Source organism: Bubalus kerabau, chromosome 23, assembly GCF_029407905.1.
Source record: "Bubalus kerabau isolate K-KA32 ecotype Philippines breed swamp buffalo chromosome 23, PCC_UOA_SB_1v2, whole genome shotgun sequence".
NCBI classification, from domain to species: Eukaryota; Metazoa; Chordata; class Mammalia; order Artiodactyla; family Bovidae; genus Bubalus; species Bubalus kerabau.
Genome location: NC_073646.1, coordinates 34,103,479 through 34,119,131, shown reverse-complemented (window position 1 = coordinate 34,119,131; position 15,653 = coordinate 34,103,479). Strand labels below are relative to the sequence as shown.

Here is a 15,653-nt window from a genome sequence, read left to right as displayed (position 1 = left end):
GATTGAGATGTGCTGAAGTATTTTGTAAAATTCCTGCTTGCAGTTTTTGAGGACCTTAATTTCCACCCCCCCCTCTTAATCAAAACCCCAACCCAAAGAGCCAGTGACCTTGGAGACTTTCCTGTGACCATTCGGCAACGTGGTCTTGACGCGTGTCTAACCCCACCGAGGGATTTGCTTCAGGACAATCTGGGAGTGGGGTGGTAGGGTTGCTGGGCGGGAATATAGAAAGAACAAGACGGGAACGTGTTGATAAAATTGTTAAGATGAGTTATGTGAAAGTTCACCATATCATTCTCTGTATTATCTATAATGATTATTTTCCATAATTTTTAAACATGGGAAAAAAACAGCATTTTGCCAACAAACAAAGCATTTCTACAAAATTCACTGGGAAATTCTAAAGCAACAGATACACCCGGCTACACAGAAAAGGTGACCTAGAGAGAGGTTGCTCTGGGTCTATCTGTACTGTGCTCCTCTGTGACTTTTTTTTTCCAATTTATTTATTTATTTTAAAAAACTTTCTGGCTGCCCCTCAAAGCATGCTGGATCTTAGTTCCCCGATCAGGGATCAAATCTGTGCCCCCTGCAGTGTAAGTGCAAAGTCTCCACCACTGGACCGCCAGAGAAGCCCTCCTGGGTGATTCTTGCCAAGCCCTTTATGAAGGGCTCAGGGCCCCAGGCTGTTTTGAGAGGCTGATAAGTTACAGCAAACTCTGCCTCACCCTGTGGGATTGTCCTTATGGCTTCTAGAAAAACTGAGATTAGCCTGTCCAATCTCTTATCAGAACCACCTCTCTACCTGCAGGACGCTGGGGGTATACGTGGGAGATAGGAAGCTGGTTTTCCTTGTGGTCTGGCACTGCCACCTTTCTGCCACAAAACTGTAAGGTTTTATTAGCAAAATGCCAACACAAGCACAGACCGGGGGCCATGTCCTGGAGGGTCTCTTCCCACCCTCTCACCCCATCGTGAGTCTGAGGCTGAGTCTGAACACTCCACGAGCAGGGAAGATGTGCTGGAAGCAAGGTGAAGACCAGGAAGATGCGCTCCAGGGTCGGTCCAGGGCATCACTTTTTCCAAACCAAAGGCTGTGACTCTCAGCAATAAGGACTCTCATAACCCAGCAAGAGAGGCTTCTGCTCTAACTGGCCACTGGGGCCATTGTCTTCTGACACAGCCTGGCCAGGAGCCCTGCCATCTGCAGAAGGGAGTTCACACCTTCCGCTATTTTCATATGCGTGTATCCAATTTCCTGAGGGGGGGAAAAATCCAACTTAAATCTGGTTAATAAGTGAGGGAAGAGTCTTAATTCTTAAAACCTGAACATCTGAACCAAAGGTTTGCTCAAAATTGATGCAGGGAACTCAAACTCCAGCTGGAAAATGAACTCTGAGAAGTTCATCTTGTTTCCTAAAAAGAATACTGATAGTTCTTTAATGGGTGCATGCGTGCTCAGTCGCTCAGTCATATCTGACTCTTTGCAACTCTATGGACTGTGGCCAGCCAGGCTCTTTTGTCCATGGGATTATCTAGGCAAGAGTACTGGAATGGCTTGCCATTTACTCTTCCAGGAGATCTTCCCTACCCAGGGATCAAATCTGTGTCTCCTGCATTGACAGACAGATTCTTTACTACTGAGTCACCTGGGAAGCTCTTTGATGGGTGCCGCTAAGAAAATGAAAAAAAAAAAAAAAAAAAGCCAGACTGCATTTGTCAACAGAATTCACCCAAGAGGTTGAATTTTACTCTTATTTAAATTACATCTCAATTAATCTCACTTATACGACAAGTAAATAAATACCTCTCTCATGAACACAGCCATCCCAAGGAACATCAGGTCACTGCCTGGCAGGACTGGCGTAAACAAGCCCCTAGCCCCCGGGACGACCTGCCATTGACTGAGCATCTTCCAGGCGCCTGGCCTGTGAGTGAAACAGCCTCAGCGTGGCCCACATTCCTGGGGAGAGAGGCATTGCTCTACTCTCACTGACCTTGATAAACTCCAGTTTCAAGTATTCTGCCATCTGGAAGGTTTTACACACTCGAAAAATGTTGCCGATGATGTCTTCTGGGGAATAGCCAAGATGCCACAGGTGAGCAAGGATCTGGACAAAAGAAAAGACATGGAGGCTGTGCAACTGCCGACGACAAGGATACAGGCGGGTGCGGCTAAACCCAAACCAGGGCCGGCCCGTCGCACGGCTGGGGGTGGGCAGGCCATCTGAGACAGCACAGGTGCTCCTGAGAATCGGCCCCACGGGCAACCGGGCTCAAGGTCCATGCCCTTTAGGTCTTGGAGGGTGGGGGTGATCCATGTTCCCAGCAGGCAGACAGAACACTGCAAATGTTCTCAACCATACTGCAAGACAAGTCCACCACTGTGCCCTGTAATGTCTTAATCCAACGCTCTTTTATTTTTTCTTTCCTGTGTTTACTATTTTTTAAATTGCAGGACAGTTGCTTTACCGTGTTCTGTTGGTTTCTGCCATACAACACTGAGAATCAGCTGTAAGTATACATACATCCCCTCCCTCCAAGGCTCTTAAAATGCCTTATTAATCACCCCAGTCAGCACCCTGGAGTGACTGCTGTGCTGAGTTGTCACTTGTGACACACCCTCACGGCACAATTAGGCCTGAACAAATCCTGACCAGGGCAGAGATGACGACAGAGGTCACAGCCTCCTGCCTTCTCAGCCCCAGGCCCCAGTTCCAACCCCATCCCCATCCCACCCAGCAGCAGGGTCTGGAGTCAGTTGCCTTGGCTCCCTGGGGTGCATTCAGGGGCTGAGGAAGCTCTGCGCCCATAAATTTGACGGCTCCCTTCAGTGCCTGGGAGTCTGCCTCAGTCTCCCAGCCTTGTGCTCCAGTTTCATGAGGTCTGCGTGCATGTGTGCTCAGTCACTCAGTCGTGTCCAACTCTTTGTGACCACATGGACTGTAGCCCGCCAGGCTCCTCTGTCCCTGGGGATTCTCCACGCAAGAATGCTGGAGTGGGTTGCCATTTCCTCCTCCAGGGGATCTTCCCAACCCAGGGATAGAACCCACGTCTCCTGCAATGGCAGGTGAATTTTTGACCACTGAGGTCTAGCCTTGTCCTAAATCCAGTCAATTTCTACCTTGGTTTGGTGGCAGTAGGAAGAAGGAAACCGGCTGCCATCAGACCAATGGCCTCAGATCACACCACGGCCCCCATGTGGACTTGAGGGCCACACGAACCTCAATGATGACCTCTGGAATCGGCTCACAGGACCAGGCCTGGGTCCCTGGATGTCCATTCCCAGGCTCTTCAGAAGATAGAGAGGCACAGCTCCCCTCCACTGAGAGAAAGATGGCTTCTCTACAAAGCAAGGAGTTGGGGACTTCCCTGGTGGTTCAGTGGTAAGAATCCGCCTTGCAATGCAGGGGATGTGGGTTCAACCCTTGGTCAGGGAACTAAGATCCCACATACCTCAGAGCAACTAAGCCTGTGTGTCACAACTAAGACCCTATGCAGCCAAATAAACAAATATTAAAAAAAAAAAAAAAATAGGCAAGGAGTTGGGCTGTTCTTTCCTCACGTCCTTGGTGGACAAATTCCTCTTATAGAAAATCTAATTACAGTAGAAACGCATGATGCTCACTTCCAAGTTGATTACTTTTAAGCTATGTGATTACAGTAAGGAGTCTAGCTTCTGAGCCAGATTTCTCAACTGTAGAGGGTACCCAACTCTTAGCATCAGTTAGGATCAGTTAGAGGATGCTCGACTCCTAGCACCAGTTTAGAATGAGATGGAATAAAGTGCCCAGCCCAGGGAGCACCCCCTCTGCCATTCTCAAGGAGCCAGACGTTTCCCCCGAGTCAAGAAAGGGCGAGACCAACCTTGTAGGCCTCGTCGATGTCAGCGCTCACACAATGCTGGATCATCTCCTTTACCAGCAAGGGGTGGGGCTCGTCACAGACCTGCCCAAACCAGAAAGAAAGGCCCATCAGGGGTGGACAGGCCCATCCAAGGGGGAGCCCTGCTAGATCCATTTCTGGGCACCCTAGGTAACCAAGGTCTTCACTTGCTGTCTGCATGTCTCCAGCAAGCAGAACCAGGTGTGGGACTGTCTCTCTCGCAACCCAAGTGAAAGCTGGGCAGTTCCAGCGGCCCCGGCAGGTAAATGCTGCCCTGTCGACTGTGATGGCCACACCGGCTCTTACCTTGAACACATTCTCACTGTTGATGAAGCCAAATCCCGAGTAAGTAGACTGCAAGTTGTTCAACGCCTGCCAAGGAGCAGAAACACGGCCAGGGAGATTATTCCGTCTCTGTCCGCCGCCCCACCTCCTCTTGGGAGTCCGCGTTTAACCCGTTCCTTGCAGGCCCGCTCCCCCGAGGCCCAAGGCAACCCCACCACCAGGGTGTCGGGTCAACATCCCCTGGTCTGGCTATGTTCATCCCCATGCAGCAGTCGCCTCCTTCTCCCTGTAAAGCGAGGGGCGTGGCCAGTCCGGGAAGCGGGGGCGGCAGCCGCACGCACCTGCCTCATGTCGCCCTGGGCGGTGAAGATGACGGCTTCCAGGCCGTCATCCGTGTACTGGACCTTCTCCTTCTCGATGACGCTCAGGAGCCTGGCAAGAATCTGCGCGTCGGTCAGCTTCGTGTAGCGGAGGACGGCGCACCGGGACTGAATGGGCTCTGGACCAGGCGGGAAGAGAGTCAGGCTCTGGGGCAACGCACAGCGGGACCCTGTCGGTCCTTTAGTTACGGGGAATGAGCCGCACGATGCCCGTGGCCCAGCCGCGTGGGCAGCACTCCCCCCTACCCAGCAGGTGCTTAAGGGGAACCCAGCAATCAGGGCTCGACTTCAATCATCAACCAATAAAGGTCCCAGCCTGCACTCCCTGGGCTGAGCTTGGCTGACCTTTCCCAGAAGCGGAAAAGATCTTCGAGGATAGAGACACGCGTGCGCCACAGCCCACAGGAGGGTCACTGCCGGCCCAGCTGGGATCCGGAACCACCGTGTACACTGTGTGTGTGGGCCCTCCTGGGCAGGTCACCACCCAGCCAGGCGGGGATGAGAACAGGGCACCTGCCTGGCTTCTTTAAGCTCCCCTGGGAGACTCGGACGCATGTGAAAACCAGCAGGCGGACGAATGCGGAATTCTGGGAGCTGTCCCTGAACGCTGCTCAGACCTTGACAACAGCGACTCCATGATCGCCAGGCCCCGGGTGGGTTTCTCTCTCTGATCCATCCTGTTCTGCTGCCCCACTGGCTTTCCTCAAAATGTTCTGGCCTGCCCAGGCAAACCCTTTGACCACCCCCTGAGGTCACAGTACAGTCCATCTCTGACCCTCGTACGTAAAATCTTCCACAAACCTCACCCGTCTCCACTCTCCAAACCTCCCCATCTGGTACCACACCTTCTCTTCTGCTGCTAAAGAGCCCATGTGAGCGCCACGAGGACCCCGAGCCATGCAAAGCTGACCCTCACCTATGATTTTATCTGAAGCGTTACAAGCGAGAGCAAAGCGGGTCGTCTTGGAGTAGATCTCCATGGTCCTCCTCAAGGCTTGCTGGGCTCCATCAGTCATGCTGAGAAGAAGAACACAAGGAGAGGTCTGCAGCTGAGACTCAGATCCCCTCCAAAGGACCCTGGGAAGCCAGCTCTCCTAACTGAGCATGCTCAGTCTCCCTCCGGGACCCCGTGTGGGTCTCACGCCCGCTGGTTGTACACGGACAGAGCACAGGCTGCCTGGGACCGCCCTGAAGCTCCTTCATCCGCTCGTGTGGGGACTTTGGGGCTAATTATCCGAGCCTCAGTGTCATCGCCCGTAAGAAGACAATGCTACTGCCCACCTCAGAGTGTTGGTATGACAAACAAGACAATAACACACAGAGTGTTCAGCAGAGAACCTGGCAAGATGCAAATGGAGACATGTAAGTGCTGGATAGATGTTACTGCTATAAAAGCGTTACAGTAAAATGGCTAATGTTACGGAAAATGGCTAAGATGCAGCCCCAGGATGGAACAGAAAACAGCAATTAAAAACTATGCTGACAACAAGACTATAACCACATGGAACTCTACTTGTTATAAGAAAAAGCCAGGATATAAAAATTATACTATTCTCATCCCAATTATGTAAAAATGCATAGTGTAGAAAAACTGTCGATGAAATAAAGCAAGATTGTACTCATATCTTCTAAAATTTCTTCAAAGAACACGAACTCTGTTATTTTTCTAAATGTCACTTAACAGTTTTTCATTTATCCTGGTAATGCATGCACAACACTGTGACTGTCCTCAATGCTCAATGTCACTGAAAGTGAAAGTCATGTCAGACTCTCTGCGGCCCCATGGACTACATAGTCCATGAAATTCTCCAGGCCAGAATACTGGGGTGGGTAGCCCATCCCTTCTCCAGGGGATCTTCCCACCCCAGGGATCGAACCAGGGTATCCTGTACTGCAAATGGATTCTTTACCAACTGATCTATCAGGGAAGCCCACTCAGTGTCACTAACGGTGTACTTTAAAGTGACTGGAAATGGTAACTTTTCTGTTAGGTGTATTCCACCACGATTTAAAAAAAAAAAATCATTTAAATTACGCATGTCAGTGATGCTGGAACAAACAAATGAACTGTCTTGGATGTTTGTAAGTTACTTAATTAAGATCAGGTTTAAGGCTCAGGCCCCTATGGAATCACGTTTCAGGATATGATGAGCAAATCTACCACAGAAGTGCAAAGGCATGAGCTTTTCCCTCCTAAGTTAGTAAATCCAGGCAGGAGACTTGGGGATCAAGGTGACGGGTTCTCGGCGAGGCCCCCTACCTGTCTGCTTCATCCAGGATGATGATCTTGTGCCGTCCTTTGGGGAGGGTGACTTTCTGCTGGGCAAACATTTTGATTTTGTTCCTCACAACATCGATGCCTCTGGAACGATGAGCCACAGGTTATTGTCACTGAGACCAATTCAGTTACCTTCATGGGGGACTTTCAACCCTCAGGACACCACCATGGACCCAATTTTGTTTTTAAGTCTCTTTTTTGGGGCAACTCTCATTATTTATAAGGATTAACATTTCATTACTTTTATCCCTTCTTGGAGGTTTTCAGAAGAACAAGGGAAAAAAATTTTACTTCTTTTTGAAAAACGGAATGAAACTCATTTTATCTTGCAATTATCATATGGGGGACCCACTGGACCCTTTTACAGTCTAAGATATATTTTGGGGGTCTCCATAGTCTTACACCCCCATACTGCACCTGGAAACATTTGCTATTTCATCATCCCAGTAACTGTCGCATCATTCATTTCAGTTCAGTTCAGTCGCTCAGTCGTGTCCGACTCTTTGCAACCCCATGAATCGCAGCATGCCAGGCCTCCCTGTCCATCACCAACTCCCGGAGTTCACTCAGACTCACGTCCATCAAGTCAGTGATGCCATCCATCCATCTCATCCTCTGTCATCCCCTTCTCCTCCTGCCCCCAATCCCTCCCAGCATCAGAGTCTTTTCCAATGAGTCAACTCTTCACATGAGGTGGCCAAAGGACTGGAGTTTCAGCTTTAGCATCATTCCTTCCAAAGAACACCCAGGGCTGATCTCCTTTAGAATGGACTGGTTTCATCATTACTCATCAATAATTCCCAACTATGCTACAAAAGACTAAAATAAGAAAATGAAATGATGATGGAAGTGCTTAGAATACTGCAATATTGAGGGGGAAAAACTGTTACTAACTACTGTCCCATCCCTCAGTTTCTTATTGTTTTGTGAGGTTCTACATTATCTTTCTAGAAGATACAAAAGTAGTTCAGATACACCACCTGAAAGCTCTCATTGACCACAGTGGAAAATTCAAAATTTTTCATTTTCTACCCATAATGCCACAGAGAAGCGGCAGAGGAAGATGTTTCGTCATTATTAGACAAGTCAGAAAATGAAGCAGGGAGACAGGATTCTAGACTCTGATGATGAAGGTGAAATTGATCACACAGACAAAATTTCAGGGTTTAAGAATCTTTGGATGCCAAAATCCCCCATGAATTTTCTCAAACTTAAGAATTGAGGAGTGGGACTTCCCTGGTGGTCCAGTGGCTAAGATGCAAGGCTGCCAATGCAGGGGCCTGGGTTCAGTCCCTGGTTGGGGAACTGGATCCCACATGCCGTAACTAAAGATTTCATGTGCCACAACTGAGACTCAGTGCATCCAAATAAATTAATTAATTAAAAAAAAAGAATCAAGGAGTGAACATATTTCTAAGGACAAAACCTGAACATATTTTCATCTAGTTAGTCACTCAACAGGAAGGACTTAGCTCCCCAAGGTCTTGTAACAAGAACACAAACCATCCCGTTTTGCTAAAAGAGCATTTGACAGTATTCATTCATCTTTGAAGAGGTTTGAACACCCACATTTACATACAGTCTGTAAGCGATCAAAAGCTGAAGGCAGGTGTGTTTGACAAGGTGACTTGAAAGGAAATAGATGATAAAGGACCAACAAAAAAAAACCCCATGGTACTCATCACTCTATTAAATCTAAAATTACATATATTTGCAATTATGGGCTATCCTCTCTTCAACAAAATTAAGAGCCACCGAAGTTTTCAAAACTAGTGAGTTTGATGATATATGGGTGTGAAGAAAAGGAGGTAATGATAAGCTTGAATCAATTTGTATCTGCTACCTGGAACTGGCATTTACAAAAAGGCTCAACTGCAGGTGTGCTCCTGATGGCGGATGAGCAGTGAGCTGCACTTAGAGCCTGTCTCAGGTCCATACACGTCATCCACACCAGAAAACACTGCAGAGTGAAAAGCCACGTCCTCGAGGGGACAGCCAAAGGCAGGCTCTGCAGACATTTTATTCAACAGGTCCTCATTTCATAATCCTCAACTATCCCGTATCTAAAAAGTAAATCGGGGAGACTTCCCTGGTGGTCTGGTGGTTAAGACTCAAGCTCCCAAGTAAACCAGGGAGGCTTCCCTGGTGGTCTGGTGGCTAAGGCTCAAGCTCCCAATGCAGGGGGCCTGGGTTTGATCCCTGGTCAGTGAACTACTGAAGACTGTGAAGTCAGGAGGAGAAGGGGACGACAGAGGATGAGATGGCTGGATGGCATCACCGACTCAACAGACATGACTTTGAGCAAGCTTCAGGAGATGGTAAAAGATAGGCGTGCTGCAATCCACGGGGTTGCAAAGATTCGGCCACGACTGAGCGACTGAACAACAGGGAACTAGATCCCACATGCTGCAACTAAAGTACCCTGCGTGCCGCCACGAAGACCCAGCACAGCCAAATAAATAAATATATTTTTTTAAATGGTTAAGATGGTTAATTTTTTTTTAAGATGGCAAGTTTCATGTGATGTGTATTTTAGCACAATTAAAACCAATTTTTAAAATCTCCCTTAAAAAAAAACTAAAGCAGTAAGTCAAGTGCCCATGATGCCACATCACCAAGCCAGCAATCCTGGTTCTCTTTTGTTGGAAAGATTAAAGGAAAACACAAAGCTGGCGAGACAAGCTCTACATGCTACAGAGATCTGAAAAATAGCTGTTTCTATGACAACCCAAAATGTACAACATGTGCTACCCTTCAGGCCTTACTTCCAAGGCATACCTGTCGTTTGAGGCATTGAGCTCCAAAACCGCATCCTTGAGGGCCGGGCCCAGCAGGGCTCGTGCCAAACACAGGATGCTGGTGGTCTTGCCGGTTCCCGGGGGGCCCTAGGAATGAGGTCTCCAGTAAGTGCTTCAAGCCAACAGAATGAAGGTAACCGGAACTCCCTCTTTACTGCTCACCACTGTACCCGCTCACCCCCGCCTAGAACTGTCCTGACCCCGATCCGCAGCCAATCTCCACAGCAACCAGCCCACAGGTTGGGAGGGAACTGTGTCCCATGGTCGAGGGGAGTGGTCTGGGCTCTGTGATCATGAGCCTCCTTGAGGAGGAAGCTCTGTGTACAAGAATGTACCTAAGAGGGGGGTGAAACCCAGACTCCAGGACGTTGCACAGGGCCAGGACCTGGTACTCACAGCGATAATGATGTTGGGCACATTCCCTTCCCTTGCAAAGACCTGAGGGAAGAAACGCTTGTGAAAACTGGTTCACCTGCCAACTTGACCAGTCAGGGCCCCCCAGCCACACAAGCTCTCTCGCCTCGGGGTCTCTGCACATGCCGTTCCAGCCTCCTCTCCTCTCTCCACCCCCTGCCCTGCCAGGTCTGACTTCCAATCACTTAGCTTTGGTCACTTCTTCCACTTGGGGCTTAAGGCACTGTAATCAGGATAACTCTTTCCTGAACTCCTCCCATGTGCGCCCACGGCCCCTGGACTTCCCCTAACAGGGCGTTGATCACATGGCCTGTTGCCGTTAATGCTGCCCTGGTGAGTCTGTGAGTCTAATACAGACTCGGGATCAGTTCTATTCTGCTCACCAGGATATCAACAGTTCCCAAAACCACATCGCATCTGGCCCAGAGAAGATACTCAAACATCTGCAGATGAATAAGTCTGTAAAATAAATACCTTGGTAGCCACTGACGTCTAAGCCCCAACGACAGCGGAGACCCCCTCTGTCATATCTCAAATAGCTGGGTTTCTAGACTCCACCTAAAGACCTCTCGGGCTGGAAATTCAAAGCTCGCTCTACGCCTGAACATTTCTGCTTGTCCTCTACACATGTCACCCTGAAGCCTGTTGCCTTGTTAATTAGTTCCTTCAGGCAGGGCTGGCCAAGCTATGGTGGAAGGGCAGGTGGTGGGGCGGTGCGGGGGAGTGGGGATAACCCAATCTGGGGCCTGTTTTTATAAGCCCCCTAGCTAAAAATGGTTTTCACATTTTTAAAGTCTTGTTTAAAAAATAAAGAATATTTGGACCTCCCCGGTGGTCCAGTGGTTAAGAATCTGGCTGCTAATGTAGCGGACCTGGGTTCAATCCCTGCTCTGGGAAGATCCCACATGCCACGGGGCAACTAACCCGGTGAGCCACAACTGCTGAAACCCGAGTGCCCTAGAGCCCCCGCTCTGCAATAAGAGAGTAGCCCCCGCTCGCTGCAACTAGAAAAAAGGCCCAGCACAGCAGCACAGACCCAGCACAGCCAAAAATAAATAAAACATTTTTTAAAAAATTAAAAAAAAAAAACAACAGAATATTCGACAAAGACTTTATATGGTTTCAAAGTCTAAAATACCTATTCACTGGCCTTTACAGCAAGTTTGCCATTGATGCTTCTGAAGAATACGAAACAATCTGGTAAGTCCTCTCTAACAAGCCAGCCCTTCAAACATCTGAAGTCACCCCCTCCAGCTTCTAAGTTTCTCTCCAAACTGAGTATCTCCTATTCCCTTAATTCTTCTACATTCGTGACTGTCTTCCTCCAAATGCCTTGAGCTTATCAAAGCCACAGTAATGAGATGTTTAAGATCATCTTTCAGGGACATCCTTGGTTAAGACTCCACGCTTCCAATGCAGGGGTTAGGAGTTCCATCCCTGCTTGGGGAGCTGAAATCCCACAGGCTGCATGGCACGGCCAAAAAATACAAATAAAAATCAATCACCTTAAAAACTCACTCACCTCCAGCCGGCTCACGGTGTCTTCATTCCCGACAATTTCATTCAACTTTACTGGTCTGTATTTTTCAACCCTGTTTTTAAGAAAATGCAGAAAGATGTTGACGAGGCTATTTTCACGCTACCCAAAAAGAAAGCACAAAAGGGCGATGCTGGGAGCTTTGTCAGAGATGATATACTTTCAGTAAATATAGAGCAAATGGTTGCAGGTTTTAAAGAGGTGTTCGAGTGGTGTTTGAAAAGTCAAGTGCATGTGAATCGTGTACCAAAGGCTTCAAACCTGTCACAGCAGAGAAACACCTGTTGATGCTGGAGGAGGGCCAGAGCCGGCCATCTGGAGCAACGGGACACTGTGGCATCACAGCCTTCCCGTCACAACAGAAGTCCAGTGCATGTGGCACTGACATCATTTGCTCTGACAGACACCAAAGCAGCCGAGCCCCCGTCTCACCCGTCACCTGCCAGTGTCTGCAGAAGCATGCCAGGGGCCCAGCAGGGCCGGCTAGACAGAAACCATGGCCTATCCTGTCATCCTTTCAGGCTGTATGGACTGGATAGGCTGGTGGCCTGAGGACAACACTTCTCTTTCTTAAAAAATTAATTTTTTTTTGGCTGTACCACGTGGCTTGTGGGATCTTAGTTCCCCGATCAGGGATCAAACTCTCATCCCCTGCATTGGAAGCTCAAGAGTATTCACTGCTGGGCTGCCAGGGAATTCCTAATACTTCTCTCTTTTAATTAACAAGCAAGCTATGTGATGAGAGAAAAATTATTTTCTTCAGCTCTGAGAACAGAAATGAAAGTAGACTTGCTGGGATTTGACCATCAGGATTTCCTCTGCCCTTTACTATACTCCCTGATTTACTCTGAGCTGGTACCCACTCCAGGTACTGGTCTTGCCCCAAAAGCAGCAGGACGCAAAGAAGCTTGTTTGCCACATACTGCAGAAAATAAAGGGACAGGTCTCCTCCAAGGTCAGCAGATGAGAGCATGCTTGGTCCTACTCATTTATTCTTCACATACAGCCCCCCTCCAGGTACCACGTGCTGTGGAAGGATTTAGAACTCTCAGGAGGAGAAAAGTAGAAGGTGCAGAGATGAACAAGACACGGTTCTTGCCATCAAGGGCTTTCCCACTAGAGGGGAGATACAGCTTAGCAAATTCTATGACAAAGCTAAGCTGCTTATATAAACCACGTGCTGTAGAAGCCCGAGGAAGGAAGAATTGTCACCTGGGGATGTTTGGAGCTGAAATTTGAGCTAGACTTTGAACAAGGCAAACATTCTCCTCCTTAAGGGACTTCTCAGCTGGTTCCCCTGCCTGAAAGCTCTCTCTCTGCACGGCCAAATGGCTTACTCCCTAAATTCAGGTCTTTACTTAAATATCATCTCATCACAGGCCTTCCCTTACCTCCACAGCTATTTGCTCCACAGAGCCTGTCACCATCAAATACTGTTGCTGTTCAGTCTCTGAGTCAGCTCTGACTCTGCAACCCCAACCACTGCAGCACGCCAGGCTTCCCTGTCCTTCAGTCTCCCTGCATTTGCTCAAACTCATGTCCACCGAGTGGGTGATACCATCCAACCATCACATCCAGTTGCCCCCTTCTCCTCTTGCCCTCAATCGTTCCCAGTATCAAACGTACTATATGTCTACTCGTTGATTTTTCACTTTGTTGTCTTTCTCTATCAAATGTGAGCTCTGTGGCAACACAGTTTGTTTTGCACACTGAAGTATCTTTAAGCATCTAAAATAGGATTGTGCCTGAAATTTATAAGGCAAACCACATATGTCATTTTACACTTTCTCGTAGCCACATTTAAAAAGGTAAAATTGGATGAGCTTAATTTTACTTACATAATTTAGAGACCCTAATACATTCAAAGTATTATCATTTTCAACATGTAATCAAAATTACTAATGAGATTTTTAAAAAAAAAGTAGTCCTTGAAATCCGGTGTATGCTGTACACTTACAATCCATCTCAGTTCGGACTAGCATCATCTCCAGTGGCTGGGGGACGGCACGGTGCAGCGTATATATTCCAATAAGTTATACTGCCCTTTATTTAGATATCTGTTCTCACCCAGAAGTGGGGTGGGCTGGAGGGATAGGAATACACAGTGGAGGCAGGGAGGAAACCATTACCACGCCCAGTGGAGAGAGTTGTGAGAGGTGCGCACAGGGAGCGGGACACCAGCAGAGAGCCTGCCCCACACCTGCGCCAGTGGCGGGTGACTCCCCACATCACCATTTCCTCCCAGCTCCCCAGGATGCTGCTATTTAAAGTGAGCAAGCCACGGAGAACAGGCCGGTGCCTTCTGCAACACCATCCCCGATTCCGAACCTGCGTCCGACACTTTCCGCTCAGCGATCATCAGAGTCCCAGCTGGCAGAGCGCCTGTGTAAGAGTGGGTGGTGGCAAGGGGTAGCTGTTTTCGGTGAGCACTGTGGTCATCAAAACGCCGCTTCCCGAGTCCAGGCTGGCCACTCTGCACCCCAGATGGGCTCAGCGACCCACATCTCTTGCCGCGCCTTCAAATAATAACCCACTGGACACCACCCCGGACCTCCTGCTCTGCTCAGGTGAATGAACTCCCGCCCCTGCGCCACCCTGGGACACACGGCCCGCCGCTCGCCCACCCACACGTCCAGGGGCCCCATCGTGGATGGCCTGGGTCCTCACCACGGCAGCTCGTAGTGGCTGGCGCTGCCGGGGACCTTGCTGGGGCCTGGAGCAGCGTCCTGGGCCCCGCACTCGCCAGTGCCACCACCGCTCTCCTGCGCCTCCATTCTCGCGCCGCCTTTTCCCGCCACCGGAGACCCCCGCCCGTGACGCCATCACGCAGTCCCCGCCCCTATTTCCGAAGGACGCTGGGCGCGAGCGGAAGCCGTGGGGCCGTCCCCTCTCCGCGCCTGCGCAGAGGGACTGCCCGGGCTGGCACCCGTTGCTATTGGCCGCAGTTGCTAAGGGAGACCTGGCGTCCGGCCTCCTGACTAAGAGGAAGGCGAGACCTGACTGCGCGGCTTTTGGAGATCGCTGGTCGCTCCGGGAAGGGACGTTGGTTGGTTTTCGTCTTTGATTTGTCTGGGAGGCCCTCTCCGCGTGGCGCGTCGGGAAGCGCTGTGCTGAAATGGGACCTCGCGCCGGGCAGGCCTGGAGGGGTAGGAGCATCCTGCCTGGTGCGGGTAGGAGCCGGGGCCTCTGGACCTTCCGGCCAAACTCAGGACCCGACAGCGAACACGCACAGGGGCTGACGTCCTGCGGCCTTGGAAGGGGGAAGGCCGGAGCTGGGACGTGCCCTTGGCCAGTTTTCCCGATTGCCCAGAATTCCCCTAGCGGAACACCAGCTTCCATTGGGTGGGCTCCTGCACTCTGGAACTTGTTTACTATCAGGAAATTCTCACAATGCTACAACATGGGACATACTCTCATTTTGCCGGGAAGAAACTGTGCCTCGGTAAAATGTGACAATTTCATTCCAGAAAAATAGGTACTGCATATTCACAAGTGCTTTGAGCATTCTTTTGGGCTGGTTTTCTACCTGTTGAACTAATCTTTCCTCCCATAGCCTAATTGTCATAATAATGACAAATAATAAAAATAACGAGTAGTGACTCTGTTTGCTGTCCTCTATTATGCATTATATTTACTGTCCTCTGTTATGTACTAGTCCCAAAGTGGGTGCTTATAGTATCCTCGTTTTACAAGAAACAGGCTTGAGAATGATTAATTTGTCCGGTATCATGAGGTTGTACGTGGTGGAGCCAACCCACCATGTTGCCAAAAGAATTTGTATAAAATTCTGTTTTATTGCACTTCAGATCAGATCAGATCAGTCGCTCAGTCGTGTCCAACTCTTTGCGACCCCATGAATCGCAGCACGCCAGGCCTCCCTGTCCATCACCAACTCCTGGAGTTCACTCAGACTCATGTCCATCGAGTCAGTGATGCCATCCAGCCATCTCATCCTCTGTCGTCCCCTTCTCCTCTTGCCCCCAATCCCTCCCAGCATCAGAGTCTTTTCCAATGAGTCAACTCTTCACATGAGGTGGCCAAACTACTGGAGTTTCAGCTTTAGCATCATTCCTTCC

At 49.4% G+C, this 15,653-nt stretch overlaps 1 protein-coding gene across 1 annotated transcript; it reads right to left on the bottom strand.

The window, feature by feature from the left end:
• Window positions 1-873: 873 nt before the first annotated feature.
• On the bottom strand, window positions 874-14,406 carry RFC2 (replication factor C subunit 2). The gene is made up of 11 exons (XM_055562572.1): window positions 14,245-14,406; window positions 11,563-11,632; window positions 10,023-10,064; window positions 9,607-9,713; window positions 6,811-6,912; window positions 5,467-5,567; window positions 4,512-4,669; window positions 4,192-4,257; window positions 3,868-3,948; window positions 1,998-2,111; window positions 874-1,258 (listed from the first exon to the last, which is right to left on the bottom strand). Exons 1-11 carry the CDS (start codon window positions 14,349-14,351, stop codon window positions 1,148-1,150), a joined length of 1,059 nt encoding a protein of 352 aa, XP_055418547.1. The 5' UTR covers window positions 14,352-14,406; the 3' UTR covers window positions 874-1,147.
• Between the last annotated feature and the right edge of the window lie 1,247 nt (window positions 14,407-15,653).

Coding starts and splice junctions, on each gene's coding strand:
- RFC2 (XM_055562572.1), bottom strand. CDS start 14,351: ATGGAGGCGCAGGAGAGCGGTGGTGGCACTGGCGAGTGCGGGGCCCAG. Junction 6,913..9,606: donor CTCAATGCCTCAAACGACAG/GTATGCCTTGGA, acceptor TCATCGTTCCAG/AGGCATCGATGTTGTGAGGA. Junction 4,670..5,466: donor CGCTTCAGATAAAATCATAG/GTGAGGGTCAGC, acceptor CGCCTGGTCCAG/AGCCCATTCAGTCCCGGTGC.